The sequence below is a fragment of the Carcharodon carcharias genome, chromosome 12 (assembly GCF_017639515.1).
Source record: "Carcharodon carcharias isolate sCarCar2 chromosome 12, sCarCar2.pri, whole genome shotgun sequence".
Classification (NCBI taxonomy): Eukaryota; Metazoa; Chordata; class Chondrichthyes; order Lamniformes; family Lamnidae; genus Carcharodon; species Carcharodon carcharias.
The window spans coordinates 99,391,239-99,404,787 of NC_054478.1; the positions used below are offsets into that span (position 1 = coordinate 99,391,239).

Here is a 13,549-nt window from a genome sequence, read left to right on the forward strand (position 1 = left end):
CCTAGGCGATGTCAGCAGATTATTCTGCCGTGAATAGTAATTTCAACTAGAGACCATAAAACGTAGGAGCAGAAGTAGGCCATTTGGCCCATCGAGTCTGCTCTGCCATTCAGTGAGATCATGGCTGATCTGATGATCCTCAATTCCACCTTCCTGCCTTTTCCCCATAACCCTTGATTCCCTTACTGATTAAAAATCTCTCTATCTTAGTTTTGAATATACTTAATGACCAGCCTTTACAGCCCTCTGTGGTAAAGAATTCCACAGATTAACAACCCTCTGAGAGAAGAAATTCCTCTTCATCTCAGTCTTAAATGAGAGACCCCGCACTCAGAGATTATACCCTCTGGTCCTAGACTCTCCCACAAGGGGAAACAACCTGTCAGAATCTACCCTGTCAAGCCCCCTAAAAATCTTATGTTTCAATAAGATTGTCTCCCATTCTTCTCAATTCCAATGAGTGCAGGCCCAACCTAGTCAATCTCTCCTCATAAGAAAATCCCTCCATACCCAAGATCGATCTAGTGAACCTTTTCTGAACTGTTTCCAATGTCAGTACATCTTTCCTTAGCTAAGGGGACCAAAACTGTTCACAGTATTCTAGGTCTGGTCTAACTAGTGCCTTGTATAGTTTTAGCAAGACTTCCCTTTTTTATACTCTATTCCCTTTGAAATAAAGGCTAACATTTCATTTGCCTTTCTTATTACCTGCTGAACCTAGCTTTTTGGGATTCATGCACGAGGACTCCCAAATCCCTCTGTGCTGCAGCTTTCTTCAGTCTTTCTCCATTTAAGTAATATTCAGCTCCTCTATTCTCCCTGCCAAAGTGCACAACCTCACATTTTCCTACATTACATTCCATCTGCCAAGTTTTTGCCCACTCACCTAATCTGTCTATATCCCTCTGTCATCCTCATTACTTGCCTTCCTACCTATTTTTGTGTCATCTGCAAACTTGGTAATAGTACATTCATTTTTCCCTCGTCCAAGTCATTAATATATATTGTAAATAATTGTGGCCCCAGCACTGATCCCTGCGGTACTAGTTACAGGTTGCCATCCTGAAAATGCACCCCCCCCATATCCCAGCTCTCTGTTTTCTATTAGTTAGCTAGTCCTCTAACCATGCTAATATACTACCCCAACACCATGGGCTTTTATCTTTTTAAGTAACCTTATGTGCGGTACTTTATCGAACACCTTTTGGAAATCAAAATATAATACATTTATTGGTTCCCCTTATCTATCCTGCTTGTTACCTCAAAGAATTCTAACAAATTTGTTAGGCATGATTTCCCCTTCATGAAGCCATGCTGAGTCTGCTTGATTAGATTATGTATTTTTAGATGCTCTGCTATTACATCCTTTATACTCTAATTTTCCCTAGATAATTTTCCCTTTCTTTTCCCCCTCCTTCTGCTGGCCACCAAGATGAATTGAAATTACCTTCCTATAATCATGTTTGACAAACCTACTGGAGTTTTTTGAGGACGTAACTAGCAGAATTGATAAGGGAAAACCAGTAGATGAGGTGAATCACAGAATCATAGTATTTGGATTTTCAGAAAGTTTTTGATAAAGTCCCACATAAGAGGTTAGTGTGCAAAATTAAAGCACATAGGATTGGGGTAATATATTGGCATGGATTGAGAATTGATTAGCAGACAGGAAACAGAAGGAATAAATGGGTCTTTTTTGGAATGGCAAGTGGTGACAAGTGGTGTACCGCAGGGATCTGTGCTTGGACCCCAGCTATTCACAGTATATTTCAATGATTTGGATAAGGGAATCAAATGTAATATTTCCAAGTTTGCTGACGATACAAAACTAGATGGGAATGTGAGTGGTGATGAGGATGTCAGGCTTCAAGGCAATTTAGACAAGTTGAATGAGAGGGCAAATACATGGCAGATGCAGTATAACTTGGATAAGTATGAAGTTATCCACTTTGGTAGGAAAAACAGAATGGCAGAGTATTATTTAAATGGTGATAGATTGGGAAATGTTGATGTACAAAGGAATCTGGATGCCCTTGTACATCAGTCACTGAAAGCAAGCATGCAGGTGCAGCAAGCAGTTAAGAAGGCAAATGGTATGTTGACTTTCATTGCAAGAGGATTTGAGTACAAAAGCAAGGATATCTTACTGTGGCTATACAAGGCCTTGGTGAGACCACACCAGAGTATCGTGTGCAGTTTTGGTCGCCTTACCTAAGAAAGGATATATTTGCCATAGTGGGAGTTAAGCGAAGTTTCACCAGACCTAATTCCTAGGATGGCAGGATTGTCATTGAGGAGGGATTGGGCTGACTAGGCCTGTGTTCACTGGAGTTTAGAAGAATGAGAGGGAATCTCATTGAAACGTATAAAATTCTGACAGGGCTGGACAGACTGGTTGCAGGGATGAGGTTTCCTCTGGCTGGGGGCTCTAGAACAAGAGATCACAATCTCAGGGTACGAGGTAGATCATTTAGGACTGAGATCAGGAGAAACTTCTTCACTCAAGAAGGTGGTGAACCTATGGAATTCTCTACTACAGAGGGTTGTGGAGGCCAAGTCACTGAATATATTTAATACAGAGTTGGATTTCTAGACTCTAAAGGCATTAAGGGGCATGGAGAGAGAGCGGGTATAGTGTTGAGATAGAGGATCAGTCATGATCATATTGAATGGCAGAGCAGGCTCGAAGGGCCGAATGACCTGCTCCTGCTATTTTCTATGTTTCTACAGCTGGCTGATTCCAACAAATTCACTGGAGTAAAATTGAGTCTGAGGCTTTCATGACCTGTATGCATTAGTACCACACCAAGGTGCATTAACACACCAAGCTAATCAGCCTTTGATTTTTCTCATTTCCAGACATGATATCACTGTGCAAAAACTTGTCCTGATCTTTTTCCACTCTGGATTGTAACATTTGAGAAGGTGCAGACCTTAGTCAGCTTTCCAGGGTAGAAATGAACTATCCTGAACATGGGTTAGACCTTAAAAAAAACCTTTCTTTTACTCCATATAACACAGGCTATCAAATGAGATGTGACGAAAGTCATAGGAATACCTATTCAATTAATTTTGTGACTGTAAAATTGCCTGACTTTGCTATTCCTTCACAATAATAAGGGTACCCGACTTGCTATCTTTTTCCTGCTCTGTGTTGTATTTGTTTTAAAATGCTAGAATGTTGCTATATTGCTTTTAAATATTGAAACGATAGGAATTTGTAAGCTCCCTGCTGTAAAATTATGCACAGTAGTGTTTTTCCCTCAACACCAACTTTTACACTCAATCCTGCATGAGACAGACAAAAACAAAAAAAAAACAAAATGCTGGAAATACTCAGCAGGTTGTGGCAGCATCTATGGAGGGAGCATAGTTAATGTTTCAAATCTATGACCTTTCATCAGAACTGGGAAAAGTTAGAGGTGTAACAGATTTTGAGCAAGGAGTGGCTGGGGCAAGGACAAAAACAAAGCTGCTGATAACACAAAAGTCAGGAGACATTGAATGACAGAACAGTTAGTCTACCTGGGCCAAAGAGAATGACAATGGGGCAAGAAAATAAGCAAAAAAACAGAAGATGTACCTATAGCGGGTGTGCTGTTGAATGAAAGAAAGATGAAACAAGCAAAGAACAGGAAACAAAATGGAGCAGAGATTACGGTCTGAAAGTTTTGAACTCGATGTTGAGTCCAGAAGGCTGTGAAGTGCCTAATCAAAAGATGAGGTGCTGATCCTCAAGCCTGTGTTAAGCTTCATTGGAACACTGCAGCAGGCTGAGGACAGAGTTGTCAGTGTGAGAGCAAGGTGGAGAATTAAAATGCCAGGTCACTGGAAGCGTGATCGTGCTTGTGGACTCAACAGAGGTGTTCTGCAAAGCGGTCCCCCAATCTCTGTCTGTTCTGCCCAGTGTGGAGACAACCATATTTTGAGCAGCAATTACATTACATTAGGTTGAAAGAAATACATGTAAGTTACTACTTCACCTGGAAAGGAGTGTTTGGGGCCTTGGATGGTGAGGAGCTTAAAGGACAGGTGTGTTACATTTTCTGCATTTGCATGGAAAGATGCTGGGGGAAGGAAATGGGTATTGGGGGTAACTGAAGTGAACCAGGCTATCATGGAGGGAAGGGTCCCTTCGGAATGATGAAAGGAGAGGGGAAGATGTGTTTGATGATGGCATCACTGAAATTGGTGGAAAATGATGGAGGCTGGTGGGGTGAAGGTAGAGATTAGGGGGAACCCTTATCTTGGTTCTCGGAAGGAGGGGAAGGGGTGAGAGCAAAAGTGTGGGAAATGCGAACACAGTCGAGGTCCCTGTCAATCCTCAGTTGACAAGACATCTTGAAAGTACTGTTGTGGAAGGTTGCATCATCAGAACAGATGTGATGGAAACTGAGGAACTGGGAGAATGGCATGGAATCCTTACAGAAAGTAGAGTATGAGAAAGTATAGTAAAGGTAGCTGTGGGTGTCAATGGGACCATGTGAAATAGTTTTTAAAAACTGCTCAGTCGATTTCACCAATGATCATCTTTCACTTAGGCAAACAAGATCGTCACTGAGTAGCCTGTTTTCGCAGGACTATGGTAAAATTGAAGCATTCAGCTACCTCGAAGATAAAGACATTGTCCACATGCATCAACAATATCTTTTTTTATCCCTTCATGCTGTGGCTGGACAAGATGGATGATATTACACCTTGATAGAACTCTATGCATTACAAAGCTGATCATCCGGCATAATGTTCTAAGTACTAACATTACAACCCCAGGTGCTGGCAGTAACATGGTAATATGATCCGCGCTCTCTGCTGTTCCATCTACCATCGTGTCAGGCTGCATATATCCGGATTGCTGAAACCTTAGTGGCTGATTTTCCATCTAATACCAAACAACTGTTTGGAATTGTAATAGTTCTTCATTTCACATTCCCCCCTCCTCCCCCCACCCCACATATTTGGCTCAAGTAAACCCTAATTTGCATATTTCTTAGGAAAATAGTGTATCAAGTATGAAAATGTCACAGCTTTAGACTGTATCTCCTCTTTTAATCCTATGCCCTCTGAAGGGCAGGAGCTGTTCCAGCTCATTCTTTCCCAGCTAAAGATTCATTGCTTTCTTGAATGATTGCAGGCCCTACTAGAGTTGCCTAAATTTGAAAAGCATAAAATCTGTTAATTTACCCAGGCAGTCTGGGGTTTGATTTAATCAGTGTGCTTTGTCTAGTAGTTTAGTGTCAGTGCTGAACCAAAAAGATTATTTGAAATCACTTGGTTATAATGTTGGATTGGATTGAAAATGAATCCCTTAGACACTCTGTATGCTTTATTGATTGATTTATTGAGTATATGGATAATGAATGGCAGTAAACAAAATGGCTCTTGTGGAAGAGGAAAAAATGCCCTTTCACTTTCAAACCAATAATAGTGACAGTTTATTTTAAACTATTCTCACCTCTTTGCTTGTGGCATAGGATTTTGTATCCATTATCACCTAGATAATTGACAGCCAATCAGAGCTTTTTGAATTTGTCTCCTGGTGCCATGGAACCTCAAAGTACTCCCCAGTATCATATGCTATGCTTTATTATCACTTTACAAACATAAATTTACATTACCAATTCTTGGCAAAGTGCAGTAGGCAGCTAATGCAAGTCATCAATTTGCAGTAGAGTTTGAGCCTTTTCCGTACAAGTATTTTGGTGCTGCTTCAAATCTCTGAAGAAAAATATGGAATGAAGAGGAATTTTCTTGTCATTCCACTTCACAGGAGCATAATCAGTCCAAATTTGACACTGAGCCAAAGGAGATATTCAGACAGGTGACGCAAAACTTGGGTAAAAATGTGTTGAGGGCTTTAAAGGAAAAGGGCAGGAGTAGGTGGGAAATTTAGAGCTAAGGACCTAGAAGGTTAAGGGCACAAATCCAGCAGTTGAAATAGGGAATGCACAAGATTTCCAATTTGGAGGAAGCGAAGAGCGTTGAAGGTGGCTATAAAGAGGCAAAAGGGCATGAAGGATCAGAACACAAGACTAAGAATTTTTAAGTTGTGTTGGAGGACCAGGAACTAATCTAAATCAGCAAACACAAGGATGATGGATGTGTGACTTGGTGTGGGTTACAATATGAATAGTAGAGTTTTGTATGAGCTTGAGTTTATGGAGGATGGGAGCTAGGAAGCTAGGCAGGAGAGCACTGGAATAATTAAGTCTGGAGGTCACAAAATAAGAATGAGATTTTCAGTAGCAGACAAACTGAGGCAGGATGTCAATGTGTGATATTGCAGAGAAGTGCTATTCGTCGGTCTTGATGATAGAGACAATATGGGATCAGAAGCTCAGCTCAGGGTCAAATTAGGATGCTGGGGTTTTTAAACAGACTCATTCACTCCAACAGTGGCAAGTGTGAGAAATGGAATCGGTGAAGGAATGGAATTTGTAGCAGGAGCCAAAGACAATGAACTTAGTCTTCCTAATGTATGATTGGAGGAAATTTAGCATATCCAATGAGCAGTAAAAGGTGGCATCAGTTTACACATGGAACCTGATTTCACTTTAGATGATGAAGTTGCAATGACTTGCTGAGAAATATGCTTGAGGGACTTTACATGTAATAGTGTGGAGTGAGAAAAACTTTTGCAGGATGTTCTCTGGAGAGAGTGAAGAAAAGATGGGCATTAATTTTAGAGGTGACAAGTTCAACTATTTGAGAGGAAAGAGGTTGGGGCCATTGTTTGTAAGGATATAGGGATCAAGGTGTTTTGAGGACAAGTTGATGGTTGATTTGAAAGGGAGGGAGATGGTAGTTGAGGAAGTGGAAAGGTTAGCATTCTCAACTAGCATGGGTGCCAGGACAATGGATTGGTAGTTGGCATAGGGAACTTTTAAACTTGCAGTTTGGATGTGTAATGGGTTAAAACACACCTACTGTTAGAGCAGGGGATGTTCAGCAATGAAACTGATGACCAGGAAGAGAGAGGGCAAAGGATGACAATGGGCAACCCAGGATAAAGCTATGGAGTGCAGGAGTTTATAAGGAGCTGCTAACCCGAGAGCCATCTGAAAGTCTTGAAAACAAGTGTAATTTGATTTGTTTACTTTGGAAAACATTCCCATTAATCGAACAGCCAAATTTAATGGTTAGTATTTCACAATTCAAGCAAATCATACAAAAATTCTCCAAATGTAACTAAAACATTACAGACAGTAACTACATTATTCTTGAAACATTTATGCCAAAAATGTCACTATTTACAATGCAACATGATCAGTTTTGGACTTAGAGCAATTTCCAAACTCCAAATGTTGTCCTAAAATTGCAGATGTTACAGTTCGTAGATCATAGGTGTGAAGGGCACTCTTGGTTAAGTTGGATAGGCTGAGCACATCTTGTTTTAAAAGAAAAACACAAAAGGATGATTAGTGGAGATTAAAATGGCTCACATAGCAAAAAAATCAAAAAAGATGATTTTTTGAAACATTATTCCACAAAACAAATCCCTTTTAAAAGTATTTACAAAGATTCTCTATAGGCCCTTCAATAGTAGATCCAGACTAGAACTAGCGCATCTATTAGAAATTCATGTACCAACTGTCTGAAGAAATAATTTTTTTTACATTCACTTTCAGGATGTGCTGCACTGGCTTGGCCACTATTTATTGCCCATCCCTAATTGCCCTTGAAAAAGTGGTGGTGAGCTGCCTCCTTGAAGCACTGCAGTCCACGTGATGTAGGTACACCCACAGTGCTGTTAGGGAGGGAGTTCCAAGATTTTGACCCAGTGACAGTGAAGGAACGGCGAACTATTTTCAAGTCCGGATGGTTAGTTGCTTGGAGGGGAACTTGCAAGTGGTGGTGTTTCCATGTGCCTGCTGCCCTTGTCCTTCCAGATGTAGTGGTCATGGGTTTGGGAGATGCTGTCTAAGGAACCTTGGTGAGTTCCTGCAGTGCATCTTGTAGGTGGTACACATTGCTGCCACTGTATGTCGGTGGTGGAGGGAGTGAATGTTTGTGGATGGGGGTGCCAATCAAGTGGGCAGCATTGCTCCGCATGCTGTCAAACTTAGTGTTGTTGGAGCTGCACTCATCCAGGCAAATGGAGAGTATTCCATCACACTCCTGACTTGTGGCTTGTAGATAGTAAACAGACTTTGAGGAGTCAGGAGGTGAGTTACTCGCCACAGGATTTCTAGCCTCTGACCTGCTTTTGCAGCCACAGTATTTGTTTGGCTAATCTAGTTCAGTTTCTGGTCAGTGGTGGTGATGGTGGGGGGTGGGGGTGTTCAACGATGGTAATGCCAATGACTGTCAAGAGGTGGTTAGATTCTCTCTTGGAGATGGTCATTGCCTGGCACTTGTGTAGTGTGAATGTTACTTGCCACTCCAAGCCTGGATATTGTCCTGGTCTTGCTGCGTTTGGACGTGGACTGCTTCAGTATTTGAAGAGTCGTGAATGGTGCTGAACATAGTGCAATCATCAGCAAATATCCCCACTTTTGACAGAAAGAAGGTCATTGAAGGTCACTGAAGATGGTTGGGCTGAGGACACAACCTTGAGGAACTCTTGCAGTGATGTCCTGGAACTGAGATGATTGACCTCCAACAACTACAACCATCTTCCTTTGTGCTAGGTATGACTCCAACCATTGGAGAGTTTTCCCCCCGATTCTTATTGAGTCCAGTTTTGCTAGGGCTCCTTGCCATGTCACACTTGGTTGAACGCTGCCTGGATGTTAAGGGCAGTCATTCTTGCCTCACCTCACCTCTGGAGTTCAGCTCTTTTGTCCATATTTGAACCAAGGCTGTAACGAGATCAGAAGCTGAGTGACCCTGGTGGAACCCAAGCTAAGCAACTGCTGCTTGATAGCACTGTTGATGACCCCTTCCATCACTTTATTGATGGGGCGATAATTGACTGGGTTGGATTTGTCCTGTTTTTTTTTCCAACAGTGCATACCTGGACAATTTGCTGGGTAGATGCCAGTGTTGTAGCTGTACTGGAACAGCTTGGCTAAGGACATGGCAAGTTCTGGAGCACAAGACTTTAGTCAGGGCCCATAGCCTTTTAAGTATCCAGTGCCTTCAGCCATTTTTTGATATCACATGCAGTGAATCGAATTGGCCAGTGAAAGACTGGCAACTGTGACGCTAGGGACCTCTGGAGGAGGCAGAGAAATAGCCTAAAAGGTAGAGATAAAACAATGGATGGATATACATTTAAAAATAATGGAAATAGGTGGGAAAAGAAAAATCTATATAAATTATTGGAAGAAAGGGGGTGGGGACGCAGGAGAGAGTTCATGATCTAAAATTGTTGAACTCAATATTCAGTCCGGAAGGCTGTAAAGTGTCATCTTCCGACTAGGATAGACAGACCTGCTTCTCCAATCACAGGTTCCCTCCCTCCCACTTTTGCTGCTTCTTCAGACAGAATATATGATTGGAGGATCAGTGAGCATAGGAGGGAGGGAACTTGTGATTGGAAGAGTGGACAGTTATTCTCACTGGTCCTTTGGAGGCCTCCAGCTGCACAGGCACCAGTTGATTTTCAACATCCTCCAAGGAGGCTGTGGAGAAGAAGCAGATAAATGAAAGGAGGAGGAAGGAGTTTTGCAGATAACAAGGCTGCAGCAGGCCCAGGGGAAGTCATCACTCAGGTTTAGTTTATGGTTCTTGGGGAACTTTAAGATGTGCTAGTGGAATTAGCAAGAAATCTGTTTAGGGATTATAGCCTCAGTCACTCAGCCTCATGCCAAGCTAGACCTGGCCTCTTGTCATCCACAGCTCAAGCTAATTCTGGGGAACTGAAGAGGACTAATTTGGTCCCCCTTTACTGCATTAAACTGGGACTTATCTTGAGAAGTGCTGTGACATGGTGGGGGTGGGGGGGCAAGCACAGCTCATTACAGGGTCAGCCTGGCTGGAGGGTTGCAATTAGTGATGGGAGGGAGGGTCAACTCTGCTCCATAAATACTTCCCAAATCTGGGTCCTCCCATATCAGAGAGTGGACATGGCACTGGTTTAGCCTACTCCAAACCCCATGCCAAGTCATGGAAGAGATTGCACTCCCTGGTCCATGTAATGGGAGTAGCTGCAATCCAAAAGACAGCCATACTTGTCAGAAAAGCAAGGCTGATAAGGTCTTTACTGCCACATTAGAAAGAGAGCCTGATAGAAGGGGTCTGACTTTGGTGGAAAGACTGGCAATCCTGTTCAATATGAATGGGATTATATTAAGTCACCAAGGAGGTGATTCACCCGTCCCTGGCAGTGCAGATCATCAGCAGTGCCGCCAGCTGAGGAGGAGCCACAGCCACCTACTGACAGGCAGTGGTGAGAAGCTGAGTCAGGGCAAGGGTAACAAATGCAGGCTGGGGCATAAGTAGGCGAGGAGGAAGGGGTTTGGGAAGAGGGGCTGCTGAATGAATGAGTGAGTGGGGATGGGGGGCATAGGGAACAGATGCATGTGCAGGGAGATGGGTTGATTAAAATGTGTGGTTTGGGGCTGGTGGGGGAGTTAAAGAGTGGCTTCACTGAGTCTTCTGTCACCATGGAATCTGGAGAGCTTAGCTGAAACTTAAATTAACAGTTTCATAATCATATGTAAAGTTCTTTAAAAACAAATGTCCACAATTATATATGATGTCTTAAGTTCATAATAACACCAAATGTTACTATTTTGCTTTATTACAACCTCAAGTTATTCACTCATGGGAGTGAGCATTGTTGGCAAGGTTTGTTGCCCATCCCTGATTACTTGAAGGTGGTGGCAAATTAAAATGGGGTCACATTGGACAAGAATTTGCAAAGCACTGTCATAGTCCTTTGCTTCACTTCGCATGTACGTAATCCAGCTACGTCATGTTCTGTTGTTAGTATGAACTTCATTCTGTATGACATGGACTAACTGCTATAATTACATGATCCCTTGTCACAAAAAAAATTCAGACCTTTTGTCTTTGGCCACTCTCACCCGTCTCTTGGGCAGTCTGCTCTCCCAAATCCCTACAGTGGTCTTTAACCTTCTACTCTCCTGCCATTGTCCCAGGCTTGATTCCCTTTTAGTTAAGCCTTCAACTTTCCTCCACAACTCCAGTGACTTGACATCCTCCAAAAGGCTAAAGGCACTCATCACTTTCTCCGTAGCAGCAGCATCCCCAAGTGCCCTAACCTACTGACTTTTTGCACCCACACCCCAACCCAGAGTTTGCCACTGGGGGCTAATCTTGCCCATCTCCACAGTGCCTTCCAGAATGTCTGATCACTTGTGAATGAGGCCCTTGCCATCCATGAGCTTATCATGAATGAGCATATATCAATATTAAGGCCTTGACTGGCTGAGGGATGATAACATCTCCCAAAACAAAGCCTTCTAACTATACATTCACTATTTGCCCTGCCAGACTGTATTAGATGGTGGTGTGGCTCTTATCACCAAATCAAACATTAGTCTGCCCCCACCCCCCCTTTACTATTGACACTTTCTCAATCTTGTTCAATATTTTTTCCACTGAGGTAGCTTTACTGTTTTCCTCGCCTGCCGCTGCACCAAGCCACTTCTCACCCTTAGTGATTTCTACCTTCCTCTTAACTCAATCATGGTTTTCCTCCTGAGTTCACTGCCTTAATTTCATTCTCCATGTAAACTCCCCCAACCCATATTTACTGCCACCCTCTTGACTTTGCCATCTCATATAGCCTTGCTATTCCCATCTATGTTAATCACATAGAAGGTCATCTCAGTTCATTTGCTTGTAATGCTCTCCTTCCACATCTGCCTTACCCTTCCCAATGCTACTTCCTTCTGTGTCATCCCTGGAAAAAGCACTCCCCAATTCACTTACCACTGCACTTTTAAAATGCCAACTGTCTCGCCGTTGGCCCTACATTCACTATGTTCGACACCCATTTGTTCAACCTTATCCTCAACTCAACATAGCCTATTAACATCCCAGCATCCATTATTCTCACACTAGCCATTCCTTCTGATATGACCCTCATCTTCCCTCCCTTAAATCCAAGGAACACAAAAAACGAACAGATATGGTGAAACAACCAGTTTAGCCATCTATCACTAGATACAACTGGACCACAAAGGACTAGTGGGTCCTACTCTCATCTGCCAAAGTGCTCATTATTCCAGGATCATCCTGGAATGCAAAGATAACCCCCAGCTTCTTTTCTCTATTACAAACCATCTTTTTGAATCCCTCTCCCCGTCTCCTCCACCAAATGCAAGGAGCTCATGGACTTTATTACTAACATTGACACCATCCAATCAGCTGCCTCTACCACTTCCCTCCCTCTAGCCTTCCTCTAAGGATCTCTCCTCAGGTGCTGTTCTTCTCTTTAAAAAGGTTCCATAATCACCCTTCTTCAAAAACAAAACCCTCGACTCCTACATACTTGCAAATTGCCTCCACATTTTCCTTTCCTCTCCAAAGTCCCTGAATGAGCTATCACCTTCCAAATCTGTGTCCATCTTTCCCAGAACTCTATGTTTGAATCCCAAAGAGGTTTCCATCCTTGCCACAATACTGAAACTTATCAAAATCGCAAATGACAAGCTGCATGACTGTGCACACAGTAAACTATCCCTCCTCATCCTTTCCTTCACAACTTGTTTGCAACCTTTGACATAGCTAACTACATCGCCCACCTACAGCCCAATATTCACTGTTGTCCATTCTTACCTATTCAGTTATAACCAGATAATCACCTACAATGGCCTCTTTTCCCACACCATTATCTCTTGTGACCCTAAGGATCTATCCTTGGCCCCCTCTTATTTCTCATCTACATGTGACCCTTCCTCAATGGTGTCAGAATTTTACCTTGGTGTGTGCTCTCAACACAAGAGCATTTGATCTTGTATACAGCTCAAAACAATATTTACTAAGGATTTCTCTGGTCCAATAAGTAGCTATGGATGCATCTGGTATGCCTCCAATTCCCCAAGGTCAAGAGTTTGCCAAACCTTTGAAGCACTACTGGGCAACCCAAATCTGATGTTCTACTGTTTGGAATAGATCCTCACTGCATTATTCACAATTTTGTACAACAGCTAAGATCTCCTAACTTGCCTCTCTATTTAGTTATTCCTTTATATGCCTTCCACAGACTCGAGGGCAAGAAAATGTCCCATAGAAAGAGACTTGGCCAAGATAAGTAAATTAATCCTCTTGCTAATGTGGCACAACAAACTCCCACTCCACAAATAGATTCAGAGTCTATCACGAGAAGGGCATGGGCAAACTTTACTAGCCTTTTCATAATTGCAGGAAGAAAGGCCATTTAACAAATTTATCCATAGCAGCAGAATGTATTCAAGGATATGCATAAATCAGCAAACAAGAGGAAAGCCCTCAACTCCCAAGGTACACATAAATCTCTCTTCTATACACACATTCACATTTATAGAACCCCTGAAAGTCTAAAATGAGTATGGGAGAGAGATAAAAGCCACAGAAAGATTGATAGAAATCTGGGAACGAATCTCAAGCAGAACTTAAATGTACCACATTTCAAGTAAGACATCATTGATCTAACAAG

General features: G+C 42.4%; 1 protein-coding gene across 4 annotated transcripts in view; it reads right to left on the reverse strand.

Moving 5' to 3' along the window:
• Positions 1–5,319: 5,319 nt before the first annotated feature.
• The window catches only part of stat1a (signal transducer and activator of transcription 1a), a 57,610-nt gene continuing 49,380 nt past the window's right edge, over positions 5,320–13,549 (reverse strand). For all 4 annotated transcript variants that reach the window (XR_005944599.1, XM_041201227.1, XM_041201229.1 and 1 more), the window contains one exon: positions 5,320–7,384. Coding sequence is in view for 3 of the 4 variants with exons in the window: in XM_041201227.1 (XP_041057161.1) it covers positions 7,361–7,384 (24 nt within the window). In the remaining variant the exon portion in view is untranslated. The remainder of the gene's footprint in view (positions 7,385–13,549) is intronic.